Source organism: Harpia harpyja, chromosome 1 (assembly GCF_026419915.1).
Source record: "Harpia harpyja isolate bHarHar1 chromosome 1, bHarHar1 primary haplotype, whole genome shotgun sequence".
NCBI lineage: Eukaryota > Metazoa > Chordata > Aves > Accipitriformes > Accipitridae > Harpia > Harpia harpyja.
In genome coordinates this window covers 83,188,562-83,215,548 of record NC_068940.1, presented here as the reverse complement: position 1 = coordinate 83,215,548, position 26,987 = coordinate 83,188,562, and the positions used below count along the sequence as shown (strand labels likewise).

Sequence of the window (26,987 nt, the reverse complement as noted above, 5' to 3'; positions counted from 1 at the left end):
CCAGTGGAGATATTCAGCTGCAGTATTTATACCTTTCTTTAACTCCTGTCAGAATAAATAGTTCACGTTAATGGTGTCCATCTAAAAAGGAATGCTGTAGAAAAGAAATGAAGTATTTAAATTCAGTGGATCATAAAAGAGAATGTATTGATTATTCAGACATTCTTTTCAAAGTGTAATTTTATTTATAAGTGGATAATTTTGTGTGCAATGTTCTATGTTCCTACCCTATTTTTCTGAGATTTTAAAGCAAGCTAATCGTACTCATGAACGTAGCTGAAGATGGTGAGAAAGCTTTTATTTTTGAAGAAATTGAGAGAGTATATTTTTATAGAAACTGTAGCAAAGCCACAGATGTTACTATGTTACAAATATCTGCCAATATCCATAATATTAAAAAGGAAAAGAAAAAAAAAGGGGGGAGAGAAGCAGGAAATACATGTTATTTCATTTTCTGACATTGTTCTTATTCAAAATAAGTTGTCTTATTTTGAATGCAATCCGCAGAAAGAACTCATGCCTGGTTCAGCTCTGACAGTTTGTATTTGTGTCCCTTGAAGAGGTGCATGTAAGTTGTAAATGTTAACAGTTGAGAAGTAGAGGTGGTCTTGGTAGTTGACTCGTTTGCTGTTATCTTAGATGAACATTCTGTGTAATCAGAACTTCCAACACTAGGGTAATGTTCCTTTTTCACTATTTTGCTTTTGTAATTCTAATTTTAATTCTTTTTGAAATTATCACTTTGGGTATGTCTAAACTGGGCAGTAAGTATACAATTTTATGCGTTTCAGTCTTGGTTTTCCACTAGTTGAGGATAGTGACATAGTGAGATTGCGCTACATCTGTGGTAGTACACATTAAATATTACTCATCAGACAAGCAGAGAAGAATAAAAAAATCGTTAGTAATTCTGTCAGGTGGACACAGTTGGAAGAAGCATTGCTTTACTGCCTTGTTGGTTGAAAAGTGCAGTATATTCAAAATTCACATTTTCCTGGTGTTCTCATTTATCTTCATCTTAAGGAGAAAAAGAGATGAAGCACCACTTCTGTCAATTTATATCAAAACTTCTGCCAGTTTTATGCAATGTTTTTAGTCATTCTAAGTATGTGGTGGGTGACAGCTTACTCATATTTAGTACAAAACTCATATGTAAATAAAGGTGAATGTAGTGTAAACTCATAAACCAGGAATTACCGGAACAACAACACGGATTTAGCCAGGTGGCTTATTGAGTTTACTATACTGACAAAGCCTATTTGCTTAGACTTTTGTACTGAGACGATCTTCCTATTGTAGTCTGCGAATGTGTGTTCAGTAAAGATCTTATCGAACGTCCAGTGAAGTTATGTAAAATTTCTCATCACACTGTAAAGCAACTGTTAATTAAATAGGAATGGTAGAATAGTTATTTATCAGAACACATTTGGTTTATCTAACTTCTGTAATTTTTTTCCTGTGGTAGCTTGAACATGCTAAAATTACTCAGACAGAACTTATGCGAGAGTCCTTCAAAAAGCAGCAAGAGGCCACAGAATTTATCAAGTATCAGGAAGAACTACAGGAACGTCTTAATGAAGAAACCAAAGCCAGAGAGCAGTTGGCTTTGGAGCTTAGTAAAGCTGAAGGTGAGTAGCTTTTTTGATGAATTGTTGAACTTCACATTTACTTACCTACCTATTAATTGGGTAAAGAAATTGCAAATTAGATCAATTCCTTTGCAAATTTTAGAATGTTATCAGCCTTTTGGATAGTTATGGACAGGATGACCTCCAGAGGTCCCTTCCAACATCAACCACTCTGATTCTGTTTCCCAGCTTTGTCTCACCTATTATTGTATGACTTACTAAAAATAATAGGTTGGATATGTGTTGTTATCCTCAAAATTAATTTATTTCATCGTAACATGTCTGTTTGTGCAGACAAGCTTAAATATTAACAACTTAGAATCATAGAATCATAAATAGTTGAGGCTGGAAGGCACCTCTGGAGATCATCTATTCAAACCCCGTGCTCAAAGCAGGGCCAGGTAGAGCAGGTTGCCCAGGACTGTGTCCAGTCAAGTTTTGAATGTCCACAATCTCTCTGGGTAGCCTGTTCCAGTGTTTGACCACTGACAAAGAGGGGAAGATATTAGGAAAAATTTTTTTACTGAGAGGGTTGTCAAACATTGGAATGGGCTGCCCAGGGAAGTGGTTGAGTCACCATCCCTGGAGGTATTCAAAAAGCGAGTGGACAGGGTACTCCAGGGCATGGTTTAGGGGGCATGGTTAATGGTTGGACTTGATGATCTTGAAGGTCTTTTCCAACCGAAATGATTCTATGATTCTATGATTCTATGAAAGAGGAAAAAAAAAAATTTTTTTTTCTTATGTTGAAATGCAGTTTCCTGTACTTCAGTTTGTGCCTGCTGCCTCTTGACCTTGACTTAGTTCCACACAAACATGGGTAAAAATGTAGCACCTTCACTCTTAATTTGATCATATGGTGGTGATAATGTTTCAATTTGCACTGTTTGAAGTAGTCTTTTTAAGTGTATTTGCAACTGTATTAACGAAGCAATTTAAAATTATAGGGTGTTAGAACAGGGGAAATCTAATAATCTTTTCTGACATCAGGAAAATATGTTCAAATCTGACAAGACACTTAGTTTGTTCTTTAGAAGTAGCTTTATTGTTTCGATAGCTCAATCTTTTGTTTCTGCCCAGCATTTCTACCATTATCTGTTTGTAATTAGCATCTGGAAGAGATGAAAAAAACACCTACCCTATAGGTAGGATCTCTGTAGTAGTAAGCAAAAAGATATTTTAGTTAGTTCTGAAGCTCAGCAGGCTTCTCTGTTTCAAAGTGGGAGCATAAAGTTTCATAGCCAAATGTTATTCCCAGAGAATGCTACCCTGCAAGCCTTCCTCTTCTTTTTACATAGACAGATAATCCAACATGAGTTCACACACTGTTAATAGCTGGGACACACATAACCTGAAGAGTGTAGGTTTCCAAGCCATGTGTCTAAAATGTGGTGCGAGGGACAGTTGGTAGCCTGTCAATTCACACACCGTAAACGTTGTGTGTCATCAGCACCACTACTGGCTGCAGCTTTCAACAGCTTGAGCAAAACCAGAAAGGAGGAAAATTGAGTGGTTGATGAGAAGATCAACATGACCCAATAATGTGCATTTGCAGCCCAGAAAGCCAACTGTATCCTGGGCTGCATCAAAAGTATCGTGACCAGCAGGTCAAGGGAGGTGATTCTCCCCCTCTGCTCTGGTGAGACCCCACCTGGAGTACTGTGTTCAGCTCTGGGGCCCCCAACATAAGAAGGACGTGGACCTGTTGGAGCAAGTCCAGAGGAGGGCCACAAAGATGGTCAGAGGGCTGAACACCTCTGCTATGGACACAGGCTGAGAGAGTTGGGGTTGTTCAGCATGGAGAAGAGAAGGCTGCGGGGAGACCTTATGGTAGCCTTCCAGTACCTAAAGGGGGCCTACAGGAAAGCTGGAGAGGAACTTTTTACAAGGGCATGTAGTGATAGCACGAGGGGTAATGGCTTTAAACTGGAAGAGGGTAGATTTAGGTTAGATGTAAGGAAGAAGTTCTTCTCTACGAGGGTGGTGAGGCACTGGAACAGGTTGCCCAGAAAGGTTGTGGATGCCCCATCCCTGGAAGTGTTCAAGGCCAGGCTGGATGGGGCTTCGAGCAACCTGGTATGGTGGAAGGTGTCCCTGCCCATGGCAGGGGGTTGGAACTAGATGATCTTTGAGGTCCCTTCCAACCCAAAGCATTCTATGATTTCAGAGGGAATAGATTCAAATCTGAAAGAGGCATTATTACTTTTTTTTAATATTAAATTAAGAGCAAAAAAAATCTTGTATGGAACACATCTTAACATGCAAAAAAGATGAAATCTACCAAAATATAGATGACCTCAGAATTTATATTCTTGCACAGTTACAAAACTGTTTAGTATTGATGAATTTCAGAAAGTAGGCAGGTTTTACATCTCTTGCTGCTTTCCTTGAAGGATAATATTTTTGTCTTGATAAAATTTTTATTCACAAATCTTCAATAATGAAGTAAAATAGACTAATACATTAGGACAAAGCAGAGAGGCTAGTGTTAAGTTTTATTTAAAGGTAGGAATCTGTCATAATGTCAGAGCTGTCTGCATAGGTTTAATCCTACAAGTAGCATTTAAAAAAATAATACTAGAGACTAATTTTATGTATGAAAAAAAGGTTTTTATTATGAACTTATTTTGTTGCTTTGCCTTCTGGATCTGTATTTTTTGGCTTACGTTCTCTACTAAGAACCAGAGGCTTGCTTTTTCATTTACAATAAATTAATTTCCATTTGTGCAGGAATACTGCAAAGAGTACATGCATAATTGTATTTGACGATGACATACCACAGAACAAGACCTGCTTATTATCCATTTTTATTTTCATATTTTTATTATCTTTTTTATCCCATTACCACTAGACAAGCAAAAAAATCTAAAATTAACTAGGTTCTTCTCTTGAGCAGTGCACTTCTGTTATAAAATTTGCTTGTGCAAACAAACTAATAGCATCAAAGAAACTGCAAATTCTTGCTAGATGCCAGTTTGTAGATAATGGGATTGCCCATGTGTAAATGAAGGCAAAATTTACCTGTAACGTTTTATTAAATGCTTGAAATATGCCATCAGAGCCTGGTTTGGAGACATAATAGATGAGTCAAGTATGTGTTTTTTACTAGCAAAGAAAGTATATTAAACACTAAAATTTAGTGAGAGCTATGAAGCTATGTTTTGCACTCTCTAGATTTTATCTGATAATGTTTTATTTGGGAAAAAAAACTTGAAAGCATATGAAGTGGAAACAATCTTAAAAAATTTTTAACTGGAATTTCATTTTAATCAGAGCAATAGCAATGTCAATTTGTAAGACTTGACAGACTGGCTGTATTGATTTGGTTGATGAACAGTTCTGGAATATAAGAGACAGAATTTGATGCTAGTTTTAGCCCTTTGACAGATATATTGCACAGCTGAGCTTTTAGGTTAGGTGCAGATTTATGTCACATGTAGAGATTTAATTCAGTTCAGTCTTTTGCAGAAATTCAGCTAATTTGTCCTTCTTACTGCTTTAATGCTTTCTAACTCCAGAATTAATTAAATCTTTTTTCATCCTTTTTTTTTCTGTGAACTTCTGAAATTAATGCACTCTAAATGACAGGCACCTTTTTTTTTTTAGTGTTGTTGTAACAAAACAAAAATGCCATAGAACCCTTCTTATCTAATTTCTTCTGCTCATTGAACTGAGTTGTGAGCATACTCTGACAAAGCCAAACTACATTCTCTTATCAAATTCCTTAGATAGGTATGCAGACCAATGTCTTAGTTCATTATACATCTGATGGTGCTTTGTCTTCTCTTGAGATAAAATGTGTCATTTTTGATCATTTCTTTCTTGTCTCAGCTGCAGCAGTTTTTGTGACATTTTCAAACCTCTAGTGTTTTAGTCGTGTCAGATATGACTTATCTAATGTGATAGAAAAGCTAATGCCAATTTGTTCACTGAACTCTGACAACTTTCATTACATCTCAAGAAAAAAAAAAAAAGAAAAAGAAAAATAAGGCAGGAGTAAAAACCACAACACGTGATCTTAGCAGACGACTTCTTCATTTTTCATACCTTTTTGGTGGGGGCATGCACTCCATTTAACCTGGGAATGCCCTCTCGAATTCCAATCTGTTAAGTGAACAGCATCTGATACAGTGGGAATAAATACTAGAATTTGTATTGTCTCAAATTTTTGAAATGCTGTTAATGATGTTTCTAGTTCAGTATTTTTTGTTTCAAAAGCCAGTCCCTCTATGCAGCTGTGTTCTCTGTGAATCTGGAAAAAAAGATTGGTCAGCAGTGCATGATTGATACGCATGAGGACCACACCTGTGTTTCTCAGACTGTATATGCAAACACTACTGTTACGTAATTTTCTCTGATACGGAACTAAGTGCTCACAGAGGTTTTACTTTGTCTACATTGATAACAAATAGAAACATCTTTAGTTTTCCTATATTCTTAAGCCAGGGTAAAATCCATTTTAATACTGACTCAAGACTATAGATTTATACTGATAAAGTACTTTCAGACTGAAAATAGTTTGATATTGAAAAAATAGTACTTAAATTATGTGGGGTTAGTAAGAAGAAACCTGTGTCCAACTGAGAAAGTTTAGACATCATATGACTGATGTCTTCTCTGTCTTTTGGAACCATCGGTATCTGACATGACAGAACACATCTTGCCATAGAAGTCTGGGATACCTATGTAGTACCTTCTGTCACTCAGTAAAAATGTCTTTCGTGTTCTGTGGTCAGATGTTTCTGAAAGGACTGATTTGAATCTTCTGAAGCCCATACCATTACAGGATCTCAGTTTAGTTTATGCAGCCCTCAAGGAAATTCACTGTTTCTTCCTAAATCTTCAGCTTTGTGCTCACTTCTGCATCATTCCAAGATGGTGCCATTTCTTACAGCCATAATATCATTCATAAAGCTAAAATAGAGTTCCCCCTCAGATTCCTAGATAAACTACTTCACTATGAGCAATTTTTAAAAGCGTACAAGACATATTCTCAAGGTAGTGTCCCAGATTCTCTGTTAAAAAGATCATTAATTGTTCTGTGCTACTTTAAAAATTGTGCATTAATAGTAAAGAAATTAAATTGTTTCTTAGATGTCAGCTATTACAGGGCTTTGGGGAGTGATTCAAATGCTAAACATGGACACCTACGGCCAGTTTTGGTGCCTTATGGTGTTGGAGGCATCTATATTATACCTGACCTACAGGAGACCCATGATCTTACAGAAACTGTGGTTTGAGGTGAGACAAATGTCGAGGCACCTAAAATGGCACCTGGCACCTGAATTTATTTGAAATTTCTTATTTCTCCTGTGTTTAATACGCACTTATTTTCCCTTGGCTTTGGAGTTCCTGTTTGCTCCAGAGGTCTTGTGCTGAGAAAAAGTTAAGAGCTGTATTTGGTCTTGTGCTATTGTTCACCCTCTAATTTGTTCATCATGGAAGAATAGCAGGGAGAGGAGTAGAAGTTGTCAGGTGCCGAGTATCTAACATGCATGTGCATTCATGTGAGAATACTGTAGTGACTTCACCATGCAAAAAATTCAAATTGTTCTTTATTGTCTATTAAATCTGCCCCAAAATTGATGTTCTACAGGCCTCATTGATGGTTATGCAGATGAAAAAGCATTTCTGGAAAAACAACTGCAGGAAAAAATAGATGTAATTGACCATCTTGAGCAAGAACTACTGTGTACAGGTAACAAATTGCAGGAGTTAGAGGCTGAACAGCAGCAGATCCAGGAAGAAAAGGAGTTACTCTCCAGACAGAAGGATGCCATGAGAGCAGATGCGGGGCCAGTAGAGCAGCGTATGTATTCCTCACAGTCTTTCTATGAGATTTTCTTATACTTTCAATTCAAATAATAAGTAATCTTGATGAAGGTTTTCCCCCTCCTCTTTGTAATCATTAGTAAAAATATGATAGGGCAAAATGTGGTATTTTCATACCTGATGCCTAATGTTAGCATGATAACTTTTCTTGATATTTAAACAAAAAATGACTGAATTTTCAGGAGTGTTGGGCAATCACAATCGTTCTTTAAGCCAGCAAAAGCTTGATACCTCTGAAAATCAGTTTTTATACTATCACTGGAGGTGGAATATCTTGAAGTTAGCAGCTATGGATAAAAATACTGGTCTAAATAATTTCCAGAGTTTTAGAGGGACTAGCAAGCATACCTACCAGAACATGATTGAACTACACATGATGGCCATACTTAGTTTAGACACGGAAGATACACTTTTCTAACAAATTACTCTTTTGGGGAAGAATGGCACAAAAGTTGCATGATGAGGAAAGCCTTTTATCTACCCGTAATGAAAACTTTCAGCACTGATGGTGAAAATTCCAGATAAATACCATGTCAATGTAATCTATCTGCTTACTCAAAAAAAGCATTTACCTTCATGAAGTAAATTTGTCTTTTAATTCTTCCTTAAACTAATAAATTAATACTTTATGTTTGAGGAGGGAAGAAAATTAGAACAGTGATGTTTTAAGAAGTACTGATCTTTCAAGGATTGCAGTGCTTACATTGTAAATAGCAGGATGAAATCACAATTTTATTTAATTTCTAAAAGTTTATGGCAATTTATAATGTTGCTGTTTTAATAAATTACACATCTTGGTGTGTATTTGGAATTTCCTGCATCCACTTTGTGTAACAATGGAATTTTAAGAACAACCTGTTGCTTCCTACTTTATGGTAAAAAAGATCCTTGTCTATGACTCCAGTTTAGTTATTTGTTATATGTTTTAGGTTCTAAATATTTTAAAGTTATTTTCATGTATAACAACTGTAAGGATAAACAATTCTGTAAATAAGTGTAGGTACTTACGTCATGCATACCAGAATAACTTACCACATTCCCTAAGTTATCTCAACAACTTTGTCATTAAATGCCACATCTATCTTTGGCTTCATTTTCTCTTACATTGTTGCACCACAAGAAAACTATAGCTGGCATGTGAATTACTTTGCTTCTTTTTTTTGTTTTCTCTCTCTCTCTATTCTCCTAGGCCTAGTAGATGCTGCAGTCGATGCAGCTTCCCAAGCAGGTGTGTTTGTATGTTGCATGGCCAATCTGTAATTGGGTGGAAGACTTACACATACTGACATTGTTAATCAGGATTATTGGGCTTTTGGCTTACTGACATTACTTGTAATTCCTACTGGCCTGCAGCTTTGATGTTGTATTTCATACTCAGTTTTACATTTCGCTAACAACATTTCTTATAATTTCTAAACATAATAAGCAAATTCATGAATAACCATCATCTTATTCACCTGTGAATTACAGATACTTAGATGGTATTGGAGGGATATTTTTGTAGCCTTTTTTTTTTTTTTCCCCAAATACAGTTGAGTCATTCATTATGATAACTAAACACTGTATTATACTGATATATAATGGTTACCTAGAAATGAGAATTGGTTAAATATGATGTAAGATGATGGTGCCTAAAGGATCTTTCTTCTATAGTGAAAGTAAATCGTATTGTTTCTGTCTAAATATCAATCATGCTTTAAAGATTCTCCAAATGTAATTGCACTTTACAGTTTGGATTTTACCTCAAGGGATTCATATGGTTAGTTAATATGTACTTCAATGGGCTGTGGCTTAAGAGTCTTAATAGAGTGGTTTGGGGCTTTACTATATATGCTTGCCAGCCGTCTTATAAGGACTCAAAATTGGGCATCCATGCAGTCACTGATATTACAAAGCTCCTCTTACAGGTCAGTAATTTCCCTCTCTGTCAGCCTGACAATCTTGCTAAGTCTTTAAATATTTCCTTCAAATTATTTAAATGTATCCCATTAAATGATGAAGACTGGGAGTGGATTGATTTTACTGACGCTGGGGATGAGAAGAGGGTGGGGTTTTCTGTACTTTGTTAACCCCTGTGCTGACTCTAACTGTAGTTTGAACCCATGCATTTTCTTTTCTTTTCAATTATGCAAAGACCTTTTAATTTATATGAAACTTAAACAGAGAAGTGATCTGATACAACTTCACTAACAGTCCTCTGAAGACTAACTAAAGGATAGTAATTTTAATATGAATTTGCTTTAGTGGTTGTCTGATTATTTCTCAGAAGAAAATAAATTTTCTAAAAAAGAAAAATAGTAAAAACCCAAACCAGTTCACATCCTTCTGCAGAGTACAGCATGGATACCTTGGGGAGTGGTTTTGCTTCATAACGTTACTGACTATTCATATCTAAAAGTAGTGTGTGATGCTTTTATTATAACCAGAATTGCTGGAGGAAACAGAAAAGTTAATGAAAGAAAAAATTGAAGTACAGCGTCAAGCTGAAAAAGAGTATGATGACCTTCAGAAGCAAGTGAAAGTCTTGGAGATAGACTTGGAAGAACAGGTCAATCGTTTCATAGAGCTAGAGCAAGAAAAAAATGCAGAACTAATGGACTTAAGGCAGCAAAACCAGGCTTTGGAGAAGCAACTTGAGAAAACAAGAAAGTTTCTAGATGTAAGTATGGTAAACGGCTAGTTTCGTGAAGGTGGGTGGGCACCTGTGCTGAGGTTTGGTTCAGTGGGAAATGCTATTTTTTTCAGATTTTGAGCAAACATAAAGAAGCACACGATAGTAACAGTGTTACAGGTTCCAGCCCAAGAATTTAATTGATGTTTTAAAGGTGAAAATTCATTTCAGATGCTTGCTTAGGACTGCTCTGTATTTCTAAGTATAACTTAGTAGGCTTCTTAAATGTTTAAAATAATGGGAAACTTCTAAAATTGATGAGGAGACATAAATTTTTGTGACCTTGATTTTTAAAAGTTTGTGGAATTTCCATATTTTTCAGTAAAGTCTGTTAGTATTAGTCTAAAGTCTGTGCAAGGTTTTGCAGCTGGGTCAGGGCATCCCCTGGTATCAATACAGACAGGAGGATGAAGGGGTTGACAGCAGCCCTGCCAAGAAGGACTTGAGGGGTACTGGTGGATGAAAAGCTGGACATGACGCAGCAATGTGCGCTTGCAGCCCAAAAAGCCAACTGTATCCTGGGCTGCATCAAAAGAAGCATGACCAGCAGGTTGAGGGAGGTGATTCTCCCCCTCTGCTCTGCTCTCATGAGACCCCACCTGGAGTACTGTGTTCAGCTCTGGGGCCCCCAACATAAGAAGGACGTGGACCTGTTGGAACAAGTCCAGAGGAGGGCCACAAAGATGATCAGGGGGCTGGAACACCTCTGCTATGGACACAGGCTGAGAGAGTTGGGGTTGTTTAGCCTGGAGGAGAGAAGGCTGCGGGGAGACCTTATAAGCAGCATTTCGGTACTTAAAGGGGGCCTACAAGAAAGATGGGGACAAACCTTAGGAGGGCCTGTTGCAGTAGGACAAGGGGTAATGGTTTGAAAATAAAAGAGGGTAGATTTAGGCTAGATATAAGGAAGAAATTTTTTACGATGAGGGTGGTGAGGCACAGGAACAGGTTGCCCAGAGAGGTTGTGGGTGCCCCATGCCTGGAAACATTCAAGGTCAGGTTCGACGGGACTCTGAGCAACCTGATCTAGTTGAAGATGTCCCTGCTCATTGCAGGGGGTGTTGGACTAGATGACCTTTAAAGATCCCTTCCAACCCAAACTATTCTATGATTCGATGAATTAAGTAGTCTACTTTATCTATACTTGGAAATTGAAAGCATAATTTCTCTAAGTTTCTTTTATAGTCTTCCTTCATAGTATCCAAGGATCTAACTCCAAATATTAAGCTACACCTTCCAGCCAGTTATATTATATGTGTGTTTGCCCCCATTCACAGTGGCAGCTGCCTCCATTGTACCCAACTTCTTCCTACCTCGGCCTGACTCTGCAATTTTGTTTTAGACTCTACCCTGTTTTCAGCAAACACAACTTTCCCTGCCTCCTCCTTTTCCCATTTTTTTTTTCCTCGTAAGTGTCCTATGCTGCTGTTGGGAGAAAACTATTATTTCTGTGCCTTCTCAATTAACTCTCTAGCTGACAGCAGTAGGGTGGAATAATTTTTTACATAGTAAATATAACACCCTCTGGCACCTTCTCTGCATTATCTATTACTAAGCAGTATTAAAGGAGAGATCTTTCCAGATACTTCTTAGCACAAATGGCTTTCCTTTATTTTCTACAATTACAAGATTATTTTTCTCACTGAAACTAGTGTGTCACAATAGGACAAGGTTCAGAAGTAAAAATTCCTATTACAAGTGCCATAGTCATAAATGCATCATGGTTTGGAATTATGAATAGCAGGAACTGCAGAGTTATGGACTACTGAGACGAGTAGCTGTTTGTAATAGCAGCATTAGAATTCTGCTGTTTCCTTGAAACAGCAGGTGAGTTTTTAAAATCTGCAACTTGTAAAGGTTGAGGTTTTATTCTGGTTTCCTGAATTTTTGCTAAATATTTTGTTGCTAGACAGAAGCATTCCTCTTTGTATCAGATACTTCAGCTAGTTTATTTTAATGCATCTGATAAGGTTTGTCTGTTTTACAAAGGGGCATTTCAAGGTTGCATTTCACTGGATGCTACCAGTTGGGCATTATTTCCTATATAAAGATGTATTTCTCAAATGTCAGACTGCGATATAACAAGTGAAACTGGTCAAAAGTAAAACTGAAATGCAAAATGCAAATAATGTATAACTTTTTTTTCCTGTTGGCTTCTCATCAATAATAACACAGAGTTAATTTCTAGTCTTAATTTCTATTTATGCTACATATATCAAAGACAAACATTAGGAAAGAAAATCATAAAATATTGGCTTATTACTGTTTTTGTGGTGTGTCTGGAACAGAAGAAACAAAACTGTCGTTTTTGTGAAATAATGCTGGATGTACCTGTCCTGTCCTAATTCTTCAATAAAAAAAAAGTGAAATTTGTTGCCCCAAATGATTAAAGAATTAATGGTAATTCCAAGAGGTTCTGCTACCTTAAAAATACTGACATACTGTTACCAGCCTCACATTAACAGAAATAAGAAGTAGTAATATACTTAATTTAGATAGTTTTTAAATCAAATGGTGTATCCACATAATTTCTTAACTTTCAGGAGCAAGCAATTGACCGAGAGCATGAGAGAGACGTATTCCAACAAGAGATACAGAAGCTGGAACAACAGCTTAAGATTCCACAAAGGAGTCAGCCTGTCAATGAACATCAAACTAGAGAGGTAACATATCTTGTTACTTGTACTCAATGAATATAAATGACAAGTTGACAGCTGTTAAGATATTGTAATGAAGCTATTTTACAGTGTATCTAACCTGCATCCATTTACAAGCCAGGAAAGTAAATCCCCTTAAATCAAGGGTAAGGTGTTGGGTGAAAGTGGTAAAACTGTGTTTTGGGGATTTTTTAGGCTGGTGTCTTGTTTGTTTTTCGTAGCAGACATACAGAGACTTCGTAACTTTGAAAAAGGCTTTTTCATATAGCTTAATTTAGAAAATCCACTGTTTTCAAAAGCCTGTGGAAACACTTAGGACTACTTCAGCAATTTCACATGTTCTTATATTGTTTTGTGACATCCTGTTTATAGCACAGGTACACAACTGAAGGAATTGAGTTACCAAGGTTTAGGACCTGAGATGTAGTAGCGCTCTCTGTGTACACTTGAACCTCCCCAGTGAAAGTCTGTCTCTGCTGAAACAAATTTAGTGACTGTAGAACAGCAGCTCAAGGGAGTCACAGAAAACTCTTAGACCCAGCAAAATCAAGAAAAGTGGCAGCAGTGCAAATGCTATATATTATGAAGCTTTTGCATGTTTTGTTTGATGACGTGTTAGTCAAATCACATTTTATTTTTTGTGGGTTTTGGGGTTTTCTTGTGTCCTGCTTTTTGAGCAAGGCTGATATTTTTGCATGATTTTCTTGCCTGATTTTCAGTATTAAAATGCCTCTTATTAGGTTGCACTGCGATTTTCAAATCAAAGTTCTTACTGAGGTAGTTCAGTTGCTGTAATTAAATTCTTAAATATTAGCAACGTTTAGTATTCTGCATTATATAGTTTAGGACCATAGACAGTAATAGGACATAAATTGATATATGTGAGGTGTAAGTTGTTGAAATATTTATTTACTTATAATTCTCAGATTTAAAGGTGTATTTCATGGGGGTTTTTTTAATACAAACATTTGTAAGAAATCTTAAAGTATTCAGTCAGCACTATGTGATATAGCTGTCATCAGCCTCTGTGAACAATGAATCTTCTGGAATTAGCTGGATATGTGTTAACCAACACATACGGAGCAATTCTGCATCTATTTCCTTCTATTGCAAACTGTGTGCACACTCCTCTCCTGTTGACACATTACACAGATGGGGGAGACATTTTAGCGCAATTAGTTTTCCTGAATCCAGGATGTTCATTTTGAGTTCATTTCATTATGTGTCTGTTTATAATTTGGGGCATGGGTAGTGTCTGAATTCCTGGTCAAAATTTAAAAAAGAGATTAAAAAAAAAAAATCCCAAGGAAAAGATTTGAAATTTGATAGCATAATAAAAATTGCCCTATTTTTCTGTACAGAATCTATATGTAAAAATGGTCCTGATTTATATGCACATATAGACATACCTGTATACTCTTAAGTTGGTAGATATGCTACAATGGAAATTTAAAGCATGCTTTAAAATGAAAGACAGCTGTAACTGTGATTAATATTTTGAGATTTGTATTAGAAGCTTTTCAATTAGGATTTTTTAGTAGGTAGAAATATAGACAATAAGATAATGTCTGTAAGCACCACAGGTGTAGCAGCTATTTTAGAGCTGGGTAGCATTGAATGTGATACATTACAAATTATAGGCAGAATTTTCAAGTGTATTAGATTTACATTTAATATTTATCAAATGAGGCACATAATCTTACTATATAGTATATTTTGATGTCACAATATTACTTGGAATATTTCATAAATATACATTTTATCATTATTTCTCATGCTTTTCTGAGATAGCTGCTTTATTTTTTAATAGTTGCACAGTTTTTGAAATGCTCTTCTGCTTTGCGTGGATGCTGTGAGCATTTTCTGTTGATAACTTCATTTCTTTTCTACTGTTGTTTCAGCTTACTCTGTCAACTTATTCCTCGGAGGGTTGTCATAAAGACTCTGCTCTAGACTTGATTTTTCTTTTTCCATTTCTCTCTCAGGACTTTTCTGTGGTCACTTCAGACTTTGATGTTACTCATGGATGGATAACGTCAATAATACCATCCTGTCAGCTTTATGTTCTGGTCCTCTTCTCTCCTATCTATTGAAATGCTTTGAGTCTTCTACCTTTTGGCTACATCGTAACTTCCTGATTGTAAATACTGAAATCAGTTTCTTGAGTGGGACAAACATTACTTTTCATGTCTCTTGCTCGATTGCTTAGTTTAACTCGGGTCTTAACTCTGTGCATAAGGACTAATACCATGGATTTGTTAATCAAAACTACAGATAAAAAAGACACATAATCATTTCTGAAATACTGCTAGAACTGGGATCATTCTTATCTCTGCTACTTCAGTTACTCTTTTAATATGTTGTTTCTGAGCCACAAACATCTGAAATAGTGAGATTCAGAATGCTTTATTTGGATGCTTTGTCCCCAATACAAAGTGGAATTATATCATCCATCACATCTGTTTGGTCCCATTTAACAAACCCAGCAAGAAAACAAAACTTCGTGTTTCTTGAGACTGAAGCAATTCTCTTCAATGCTAAAAGACCCAAAACCCAGTGAGTTTTAGGATATGTCTGTGTGTCACTAATCAACTCCTTATTTTGAATAATTTTGTCACAGATTTTTAGAACTATGATATTTCTCAAAGATGCAAATACCATCCTGACCTTAGGGTCAAGACATTCCATCCGTAGATGTTAAAGGTGTATCTTTTTAGTGGGCTGCATAGGGATGCCGTGCTACTTGATTTTAACTGACTAGAGAGTCTGAAGGCTTCAGAAGGACAAGGTCATTTCTAGAGTACATGATATAGTACAGAACATATGACTTCTTAAAAAATGGTGTTCGTATTTGTTGGATGTAGCACTACAGTATCCTAACTGTACATTCTGTTTCACCTAAGGAGTAGGAGTTTTGTTACAAGAAAAAAAGAGGGATACTTTGTCAAAAATGAGTGCTGTTGCTATTGCTAGCAAACCCTTCCAGCCTAGTACAATGTATTCATCATCTTGCCATATTGTCACCAGGTTGAACAGTTAACAAATCATCTAAAAGAAAAAACAGACAAATGCAGTGAGCTTTTGCTCTCTAAGGAGCAACTTCAGAGAGATATACAAGAACGAAATGAAGAAATTGAGAAACTAGAATGCAGGATAAGAGAACTGGAACAAGCCTTGATCATCAGTGCAGACAACTTGCAAAAGGTATTGTTTGGTCTAAAATTATCATGTATTTACTACTTTCTTGTTTGCTTGAGAACAAAACAGTATATTTTTCTATTTGTTTGTTATTAATATTATTTATATTTAAAGGTGGAGGAAAGAAAACAGTTTGGCACCATCATAGTAAAGGGAGAATTACCTCTTGAAGTACAACTGCAAGCTGAACGAGAAGCTGTGGACAGAAAGGAAAAGGAGGTAAAATACCTGTCAAATGTTCCATGTTTCTGCTGATGTTTTGGTTTGTCAGTTTTTGCTTTCTGTGGAGTTCAGTGAATTTTTTAACAGGTGAAATTTTTTAAGAGGTCAGAGAGACAGCAGTCCAAATCCCTTTGAAATTCTCTTGTGAGCCATGATAATTGTTGTTATTGTCTATGTTAAAGCTTATGACTTACAAGAGTGTTTCTGGAATCAAAATTCAGCCTAATGAAGAAAAACTTCGTAGTGATTTCAGTTGATTTGTAATGGGTTTTAAAATTCCATTCAGTTTGAGGACTCAGAATGTCACTGAGTACACATTCTTTTGTTTGTGTATGCCAAGCCAGTTTACTGTAGACATTGCACTTGAAAATTATGACATTTAATTTTTGGTATGGCTGTCTACTCCTTTTCCACCATTTGTTTTGGAAACATAGATCACGAACCTTGAGGAACAACTGGAGCAGTTTCGAGAGGAGCTAGAAAATAAAAATGAAGAAGTTCAGCAATTGCATATGCAACTAGAAATTCAGCGAAAGGAGTCCACTACACACATGCAAGAACTTGAACAAGAGAACAAATTATTTAAGGTAATTGTGTAACAGAGAAGCCTAGAGCTTTATTGTCCCTCCTCCCCAGAAATAAATGCTTGGAAAAAGCCAAGATGCCAAATTCTTTCTTAAGCATTCCACAGTTCAACTTGCAAAATATTAAAAAGCTTATATAATTACTTCTCATTCCATGCAATTTGTTTATTTCAATTCTTATGCCTTAAATACTCATACAAGAATATGCAGAAAACATTATGTACAACTGTAACATGGTTTTGGGGGGTTTTTTTGGTAGGATGAAATGGAAATACTGGGACTAGCTATCCAGAAATTTGAAGATGCCACCATAAAGGACCATCATTTAGTGGCTGGGAGGCTCGCTCACATTATGCAAGAGAAGGAGCAGGCAATAGATCATCTTCATGAACAAATTGCAAAACTGCAACAGCAACTTGAAGTCACAACCGACAACAAAGTACATACTTTTGAAATCTTTTTCAGAGTCCTACTTTGTGTTGCTAGCTGTTTAAAGAAAACAAACCCTCTGTCCCAGCACCAATTACATTATCTTCTATTGCTGCCTTAATTTAAAAATGCACATCCTTCAGTTTCAAGCAACGCTTTAACCCTAATCTGTTTTTCCTCTTTTGTCTCATTTTTTATGAAAGATACTTTTTGCTTCCTTTTCTTTTTATTATTCTGCCTTATTTCTGCTTGAGTTTTTGTCTTACATTCTTCTTCATTCTCTATTCTTCTAATACTTCTGAACATTTAGTAGCATGTAGGTAGCTGAATTCAATCTCAACGTTCATTCTACCATCTTCCCTTCACTGACTTACTTTCAGTGTTACATTTCAGTGACACCTGCTGGATCATGTTGGATTTTATAGGTTTTTTTAGCAGTTGAACTTTTGTGCTCCATGGGCTTGTGTAAATACTTTGTCATCATACCAATGTTGGCAACATCTTTAATCCAGTTTGAAGCATGGTGGATGTGCAAAGAAAGTGCTGTGTTTTATTAAAAATGGAGAGCAAGAAAGAAAGAAGCAGATTAATTTTTCTTTTATTTACTGAGGTTTAACACCTGTAGCTTTCTGTTATTTTTCAATTATGTGTTTTTATGATAAGGAACTTCATCTTCTTCTGGCTTACTTCCATTTTATACAGATATAATGCATTTGATTTCAACAGAAATACTACGTATTTTGCATTGATGTAAGTGACAGCAGAAACAGGCCTTCAGTCTCACATTTTTTTATAGAAAGAAATTGGGATTTTTTTCAGTGGATGAATTTTGCATTCTGACCATTTTAAACATGAAAATTTATTAGTCATAAGCTTTAACCCCAAAGCAAGTATTATTCAGTAAGGTAAGAACAGGCATTCTGTTACCCCTCAGTAGCTGTTTGAACATGTAGGGTAACGTTCTACTAGGACATACTGAATCCACTAAAATAGAGCTCTGACCGAGCTGGATAATTTCACTGAGTTTTTATGTGCAAAATTTAGTTACAATGAACCTCAGTGAATAATGACAAAGCTATAAATTGGATTTAAGCAATATCATACTTTAGGAGTCCAGAATGGTTCTGCTTTATACAATGACCACAGTAATATGGTTACATTTCTTGCCTTGAGAAAAATACCCAGGCTTCAGGTATAATTCATTTTAATGACTGGTTCTTTTCCTGTTATATGAAGTTTCATTTTCTTCATTTCATCCTCTTACTCAGTTATTTTTTCCAGGACATTAAATAATTACTCTGCTTGATTATGAGATCACTATTAAATATTAATAGATTGTTCTTAGGTTAAACACTGTCCTAGTCCCTTAGACATCTTCATCCCAAGTGCTTTTCATTTAGTTGCTGTATTTGCCTTCTGTGGTCCTTTATTCTATTATGTTACAAAGAACAGGAACTGCTATGCTGACTTGATAGCAGTTGCCAGGATCACTGTTCTTTTCTCCTGAAAACCAATGACATGTTCATGTTTTATTTAGTGGTTTTGAGCTTTCTCTAGTCTCTGTGGATTTTTAAAAATAAGTTCTTGGTTGACAAATCAGCCTCTCTAATTTATATGGTCACATTTACCATTTATTTGTGTATATATTTTACTTACTACAAAGTCGCCTTACTATTCTATTTAACTAACTAAACCTAATGAAGTATTGAGAGATAAAGGAAAAAGCATGGCTATTTGAGTAATGAATTTAGTTATCTTTCTTCTCTTCTGCATTTTTTTTTCTTTTTCATATTTCTTTTTGAAAACTTTTAGACGACTTACACATTTTATGTTCCATAACTGATTTTATTTTCTAGTATCTCTTTCTGAATATTTTTGACAGATTTCCTTTTGCCTTTTTCATTTCTAGTGTAGAAGCACTGTTCATTTCAGATCTCCAGACATTCCCTTAAGAAAATATATCCACTTTGTTTCTTAGACTCACTACTTATAATCTAGTCTGTCTTCATTTTGACTTTGTAAAGGATTTTTTGTCATTCTTCTACACTCAAATGAGAATTTGCTCCCACTGCAGTTTAACAAGCAGGTTTTTTTAATGAATTTTATAAAACTTATTCTATTGGAATCTGATAACTTGTCTCATTATTCCTTTTGCTAAGACTTTTTTATTTATTAAATTTAGTGTTTTTCAATGCCAGTCATTCCATTTTTTTGTGTCTACTCATTTATTTCTTGGTAGAAGCTGATACAAGACGGCTTCTCTTTTCTGCATCATAAAGTCATCATGCTCATATTTGCTCATTTACATGATTTTATGAATTTCTTGGAATTTCGAGTCCCTTACACAGCCTGTAATTTTAAGTGTCTTTAGAACTAATTGCTCTTTGAATTTTGTTTGGATAGTCATATACATTTTAAAATAAATACTTCTATAACCTTGTCTATCTTTACTTTCATTTAAACTATAGCACAAAGAAATAATTTTGCTCTGGGTCTACAGGTACTATTTGCCCTACCTGTTTTTGTGCACATCTGTATATGTGTATGCACACACACATAAACAGACAAACACATATTTAGGTTTGTGATGGGAAATGTCAGGGTCAACTGATAGGTGTTTTCTGTGGTCTCAGACTAAAAAGTGTTAACAGTATTTTTCAACACAATTAATTAAAGGTCTATTTGTATTTAAAATACATATCCATCTTAATTGGCTTTGTCCTACATAAATCTATTTGACCTTATGAATGAGTGGTTCTTTCCTGTGAAGGGCACAGTATCTGTCTAATCTAACTGAACATATCTGACCTGTATATGGTAAGCTTGAGGATTTGTTTTTTTAAAGGAAGTTCTTTATGTAATGTAATGCAGCAAAATTTATCTGTAAGTTATAAGCTTCATAAATCTTGGTTCCTTGGAATTCTTTGAGTAAAAATAGTATATTAAACCTTGATTTCATAAGAAGATTGAACAGTCGACATGACCACTCCACTTGTTTCCATTTTAATTTTCAATAAAAAGGACAAGACAGAGCTTTAGACTAAACTATTGGGGAAAAAAGTATTGTGAACACTTAAACTTAAGTGTTTCATATCTCTGTGAATATTATACATGCTTTCACTTCATCTAATGCTTTCACACCTATTTTGCCATTCATTAAGGTCACAGGCTGCTTTGTCAGTCCTATGTGAAGATGTCCTGATTCTCATAAAGTGTTACAATAGACATCCCATTAAGAAATTCACTGAGGACATACTTTCTTTTACAATGTTTGATTAAACTGTTGCTGTGAAGTCCAGGAGAAAAATTATCTGAGGATTTATTGGTTACCCATTATGAAGTTCTTTTCTTGTATTTTTTTTTCCAGGTTATTGAAGAGCAAAATGAGCATATACGAGAGCTTGAAGCCCAGGTAGAATGCCTGAAAAGTGATCAAGAACGTGTGAAGAAAAAAAATGATGAGGAAGTAGAGCAGCTGAATGATGTAATTGATAAGCTTCAGCAGGAACTAGCAAATATTGAACAAAAAGTACCTGCAGATATTGCTGCTTTTCAAGAAGATGCTGACAGTCTGAAACACGCATTTGAAACAGTTCTGGCAGAAAAGGAAGCTTTGGAGAAGCAAGTAGAAAACATACATGTAGAGGCATCTCGAACGAAGAATGAGCTTGAGGAAACTAAGTTAAAAATGAACCAGCTAAAGCAAGAAATAAGTATGTTAAAAAAAGAGCATGAAAAAATAACAGAGAAATATAAGTGTGCACTGATGAAAGGTGATAGGGAAAAAACAGAAGATAGGAGCAATGGGAAAACTGAAAAAGTGGAAGAAGGCTTATGTGAGAAGATAGAGTTGCTAGATCAATCCCAGCTTAGGTCTTCAGATGAGAATACAAAAGTCACCATTAGCAAGATGGAGGTACAACTGCAGCAACTTCAGGCGTGCGTTAAGGAAAAAGATTCAGAACTGTGCCAGTCCTACAATGAAATGAAAGACCTGAAAGAGCAAGGCAAAGCTGAAAGAGAAACACTTAAAAAGAGGATATTAGAACTGGAAAAGACACTAATGGAAAAAGTTGCTGCTGCTCTTGTGAGTCAGGTTCAGCTAAATGCAGTTCAGGAGCAAAGGAAATTCATGCAGGAAATCCAGGAAGCTTCAAAATGTGTGGAGGAAGCAAGCAAGAATGCCCAAACAGAGGGTTTGAGTGATAGAACTGAGAATGAGACGGAATCAAAATTATCACTCTTAACACAGAGGCTTAGTGAGATGGAAGACCAACTGGCAACAGTCAATCATAACTTGGAGCTAGAAAAAGAAAATGTAAAAGTTGCACAAAAGGAAGCTAAAGTGAAAGAAGAGAGACTCTTAGAACTTCAGCAATTACTGGAAGAGGTTCAAGAAAAACACAAAGGAGAGATTCAGAAATACATTAAGCAAGAAGAAATGCAGACATATCAGGTTAGATGCTGTTTTCTTTTGGCTTGTTTTCACCGAAATCTGTTATTTTATGTAACCTATAATGAATTAAACACTTCTTAAGAGACTACTGATAGGAATATTCTGGTGTGGGGGGTAGACCTTCATTTCTCTATTATTCCTGGAGTTACAAAGAAGAGAAGGGTGTTATTTTAGGTGAACCCCACTATCAGTTTCCATTTTGCATTAAAAATACTTTGCCTTTTCATGAATGTAGGATGATTTTGAATTTTGGACATATACTTTCTTATTCTTACTTTGAATTGACATAGAATGGAGTGAATTACACTTTTACATGGCATGGAGGTAGAGAGATAAAAATTAAAATGATAAAAATTATCTAAGATAGGGTTCAGAATGATAAGGGATTGATAGCAATTTGTCTGTACAGTTTTTGGGGGCACAAGGTTGGTTGTTTATGTATGCTTTGAGTTTCGTTTTCTTTTTTTGCTTTCCTGTCTTGATTCCGAAGATATTTCCCATCAGTAGTTTTTACCACTATACATTTGTCCTGAATTTCCATCCACCACTGGTTACGTTGCCTCTGAATTTAAAACCTTCAGTCAAAGTTGACTATGCTTGATAGCCCAAACATGAGGTTGATTGCTGAAGCCCTTAAGTTCAGAGACATCATGGAACCCAGTGCTGGACCAGAAAAGGTTCTAAGACCTTTCATCCAAATGCAGATTGAATGAATGTCATAAATGTCTTATAAATTTAATAATATTAATCAGACTTCATTTCCTACTCTCTGTTGACCTTCTCCCTGTGCTTTCTATGTGGTGTAGCCAATTTCAGCTTGCAGTTCAGTAAACTATAAGAAGACAGTCTCTCCTCCCACGCTTGTCTTTCCTCCCATGCTTATCCAGTATGTGGGAGTTAATCTAGGAAAGTGGTCGTTCAGTCTTAATTTTTTGAGGCTATGTTAATCCAAATAACATACATTTGTTTTCCCCTATGATCTTTTCATTTGTGGCTTTGGAAGTTGGCATGAAAGTGATCAGTGCTGTTAATATGTGACTCTTCATAAGATTCTTCACCATTTTCCATATCTTGTGTTGCCGTGTAGGTAGGAGCACAACTCATGGAAAGTCAAAAAGAAAACGTGCTTATTAATGAACTTGGACTAGAGCAACTTAAAGAAGAGGCAGCTGCTGCTAAGGAAGACCTGAGCAGTTACAGAGAAAAGGCAGAAAAACTTCAGCAAGAACTGGCAGTAAGAACCAGATTGTTCCACATTGTATTTAAAGCAAATGATTATACAGGACTTACTGTCCAAATGTGAACGCTATAGTTTTTTGGTTTTTTTTACTCTAGTACTGAGAATGCCACTAAGAAAAACGGTCACTTGGCACCTACTGTCAGTGGAACAGAGCTGATGCAGTAGACCAAATCCTCACTTGTTGCCAAAGTACATGGTTTTACAGTCCACTGTAGTGCAACAGTGGATCTAGAGCTGTGTTTCTTAGGAGATAGTATTTGTTACCATGTGTAATAACTGCTTTAAAATAGGACTAAACTGAGCTCTAATGGTTTAGAGGGCTGTTTGGGTTTTCGATATTTTTTTTCAAGTGTTTGGGAGGACTGCAATTCAGATTCTCCATATTTACAGGTAAAAGAAGCAAGTCTTATACATCTTCAGGAAGACCTGCGCAAAGTCAAAGAGAATCTAGTTCAAGCAGAAGAGAGGCTTGCAAGTTATGTGAGAAAGGACAAGGAAATGGTAAAAACTGAAAGCAAAAAGGATGCGGAAATATTGTGTGATTTGTCAACCAGTGAGTCTGCTCTTATTAGAAAAAGCTCATCGTCACAAACAGACAAGACTGTGGAAATCAACAGCTGCATCCAGACTTCACCAGTCCTTGTTAAAACTGCAGAAATCCAAATTGATTTGCAAAATGGATGCTCTTCAGAAGAGATTGCAGAGATCATAAGAGAATTTACTGAAAAAATTGACCAAATGCAAGAACTCCATGCTGCTGAAATCATGGACATGGAGACAAGGCATATCTCTGAATCTGAAGCATTAAAGAGAGAGAAGTTTGTTGCAGTGCAAGTATTGACTGAAGAATGTAATACTTTAAAGGAAGTCATAGAAACTCTACAAACTAAAGAGGTATGTATCCTATTGCATATTCATGGAGCTACTTCGGTTTGTGCTTTCGCTTCTGCTACAGAAATTCCCATTTAAAGTCTGTTAAGTGTGAACCACCACATGTTCAGCATAAAGCTTTTAAGTGTTCTAATGTTTCCATGGCCTGGGGAGAGATCATGAACCCCTTCCTCAGCAATTTAAGTTTGGGGGTGTGCTCAACTATCAGATGCTTCCTTGTGCTACTGCCTTGGACCTGTCCTGTTCTGTGCAGTGGGGACAAGTGTAGGTCACCTTATTGAATGCCATCTTTCTCGTCTCCATTTTGACTACTTTGATTGCAGGGGAAACTGAACAAAGAAGCTCGTATGGTTTCCTGCTCCTTAGAATTAGTTCCCTTGTCGTGAGTGGGTGTGGGGTGATTAAAGATTTAATTGTTCTCTTTTCTAAATATAGGGAATCTCATTTCCTGGATTAGCACGTTCTCCACCGTATCAAGCTAGAGATGGAGGTTCTAGTGGTAAGAAACTTGTTTTTATAGATTTCAAACAGCATTATAAATTAAATCTGCTTTTTTAATATGAAGTTTACTGTTAAAGAGTTTGTGTTCTAAGAAATAAAAACAACTGCTTCCCAGATCAAAGCAGAAGCCTGTCACGCTAGCAGAGGTGCTGAGCGTGCCATGTCTATTAATTTGCTACAAAAGGAAAGTGACTAGAGGGAAGGCGGGTTGAGTCCAGGCATCAGATGCCAATTTTTTTCTTCTCACCGGGGTTCCTATAGTCTTCTTACATATTACATTATCTCTTCAGTGGAGCTTCATAATCTCTTGATAGAATTTAAAGCTACAGCTCCCTAGCAGTGGGAGATGATGACAGGTACTGACTTCTCCAAGAGTAATAAAAATTATGATGATGATCCTTTTCACAGGCAAAGGCTAAGCATATTAAGGGGGGGCCGTCTGGCAGAAGTGTTTGTGCAAGTAGTTGTTTCTCTTTTGGAACTAAACTAGGATTTTTAAGTTTGGGGGGTTTTTTTAGTTTTGTTTTGCTGTTACTGCTTTGAAACTGAAAAAAAAACCCTATAAAACAGGTAGTCTCCATGCTTAGAATCAACTCTGGTGACATGCAACCACCTGTTACAACAACAGACAAAAATACTTTTTTGATGCCTGTTCTTCAAAGTTTCACAGTAATCCAGCTTTCATGTTTTTCTCTCCTTTTATTTTAGACTCCAGTTCAGACTGGAGTCAAGGAATGTATCTTGCTCAGACCCAGGGATCTGACACAATATCTGAAGGAATAGATGAAGGTGGAACTTCAACAGATTTACTTCCAAAAAAAATTAAGGTAAAGTAGAACTGATCATTTTTATTATGGAACAACAGTGATACTATCAAAACCTTAGATTAGCTGCTGCTGCTTGATTAGTGAAAATAGAGCCATTTAGATAAGCTTTAAAGTTTTGGCTATTTTAATACATTTAAAAATACTTTTGATAAATTATGTGCATTTTTGCATGTTAAGTTAGGCTAAATACGAGTTTTGTAACTGTAGGCTTGTTCTCAATTATGTTTATGAGAGATCTAACTCCTGTTAATTATAATTCATTGTAGTTATTGTGTATTAATGATAATGTCATGATCATATATTACACAATTTTATAGATTCTGTTATTATAGGTGTAGAATAATATATATATTATGAAAGTAAGCAAATGTGTTTCTTAAAAACACTAAGGGTATCATGCTTTTAATTACATTAAAAAAAAAAAAAAGCAAGTCTTTTACAGCAAAGCTTAATAGTAATTTCAAAAAGTGAATTGCAAAGCTCACCTGGAAGCTTCCCAGGACTTTGTTTTAAAGTGTTAGTTTCCATCAGCAACATTTTAAAATTTTACTATTGATTTGACAGATGAACTTTGGGAATTTTCATTTGAAACTGAGGACAAATACACCTATTTAATAAGTTCTGCTGTTTGGCAGATACAAAGAACTGGGTGACACTTCTGTCTTTGATATGAGGAAGCATAAATAGTTTCCTTGTGCTGATCAATTTAGAAGTACAAGTATTCCGATATGTATGAAATGAGATCGTTATTATCATTATTATTAGGACTGGCATTACTGATTTCTTTTTATATTTATTGTAGGGTTTGCTGAGAGCAGTCCATCATGAAGGCATACAGGTGCTGTCTCTCACTGAATTTCCATATGGTGAAAGAGAGATGCCACCTCTTAAGCAAGAGCCAGAATCTTGGCTTGAGGAAAGGAAAGCTTTTCTAAGCACCATTTCATCTTTGAAAGACCTAATTGCAAAAATGCAACTTCACAGAGAAGCTGAGGTATAAATAATATCATAAGATTCTAACCTAAATTAAAAAAAATTATGATAACCTTATAAGGCACATTCACAATTCAGGTTTAAATGCTCTACAAGGCAAAAGATTTCAAAAATATGCAGCAAAACTGCATGTCACGCTTTCTGGTAATAAATATGTCTTAAATGACAGCTTGCATTTGTTCTTCTGTGCATTGATAGCTTTTGACTGTGTAGATCCACCTTTCAAAAATAAATCTATTTTGAAAGCATGTTTCCAGTAGCAGTTAAAGTAGATTTTTTTTTAATGTTGTGGTTTATTGCTGTAGTAGAACCTGGATGCTATCAAAAAGATACTGTAGTGAGAGAAAAGAGGGGGAAAATTGTAAAAATATAATGCAATATTAATCAGTAATCTGTTAAAACTTATTAGGACTAATTACCCCAATTATACTTTTGGATGTATGTAGGTAGTTTCTATTACTTCTGCATTTCCTTCAGCGTGCAAAGTGGGGGGATTAACTTTATATCATTATAAAATTAAATCTTCTTCATACACAATATCTGCACACTACCACATAGCTCTGTGAGAGTCTAGGAACATACATGTAACATCATAAACTTAAAAGGATAATGTGATACAGTAACATAAATAATAACTACACAGGGCTAAGTTTTCAGTTATAAAAAGCTAAATTGCTTCCATCTAAAACACAGATAAAAGTTTAGCATTTGTGCATGCAGAAGAAATCATAACGTGTACAATAAATAACACCTATTTGTGTGAATGAATGTTATATAGCTATTGAGTAAGAAAAGCTCAATATTCCACTGATAACACACACTTTACATAAAATTATAATGACCATTCTTGATGTAATC

At 35.7% G+C, this 26,987-nt stretch overlaps 1 protein-coding gene across 9 annotated transcripts in view; it reads left to right on the top strand.

Annotated features, from left to right (window-relative positions):
• AKAP9 (A-kinase anchoring protein 9) overlaps positions 1 to 26,987 on the top strand; it is a 123,942-nt gene that overhangs the window by 82,134 nt on the left and 14,821 nt on the right. For 6 of the 9 annotated variants that reach the window (XM_052802516.1, XM_052802508.1, XM_052802480.1 and 3 more), the window contains 15 exons: positions 1,466 to 1,628; positions 7,225 to 7,437; positions 8,650 to 8,688; positions 9,887 to 10,119; positions 12,675 to 12,794; positions 15,816 to 15,992; positions 16,101 to 16,205; positions 16,643 to 16,795; positions 17,052 to 17,231; positions 20,589 to 21,677; positions 22,765 to 22,911; positions 23,308 to 23,811; positions 24,244 to 24,307; positions 25,018 to 25,136; positions 25,939 to 26,130. In XM_052802516.1, the coding sequence (XP_052658476.1) occupies positions 1,466 to 1,628; positions 7,225 to 7,437; positions 8,650 to 8,688; positions 9,887 to 10,119; positions 12,675 to 12,794; positions 15,816 to 15,992; positions 16,101 to 16,205; positions 16,643 to 16,795; positions 17,052 to 17,231; positions 20,589 to 21,677; positions 22,765 to 22,911; positions 23,308 to 23,811; positions 24,244 to 24,307; positions 25,018 to 25,136; positions 25,939 to 26,130 (3,498 nt within the window). The remainder of the gene's footprint in view (positions 1 to 1,465; positions 1,629 to 7,224; positions 7,438 to 8,649; positions 8,689 to 9,886; positions 10,120 to 12,674; positions 12,795 to 15,815; positions 15,993 to 16,100; positions 16,206 to 16,642; positions 16,796 to 17,051; positions 17,232 to 20,588; positions 21,678 to 22,764; positions 22,912 to 23,307; positions 23,812 to 24,243; positions 24,308 to 25,017; positions 25,137 to 25,938; positions 26,131 to 26,987) is intronic. The other 3 variants (XM_052802489.1, XM_052802464.1, XM_052802500.1) reach the window with 2 other exon arrangements.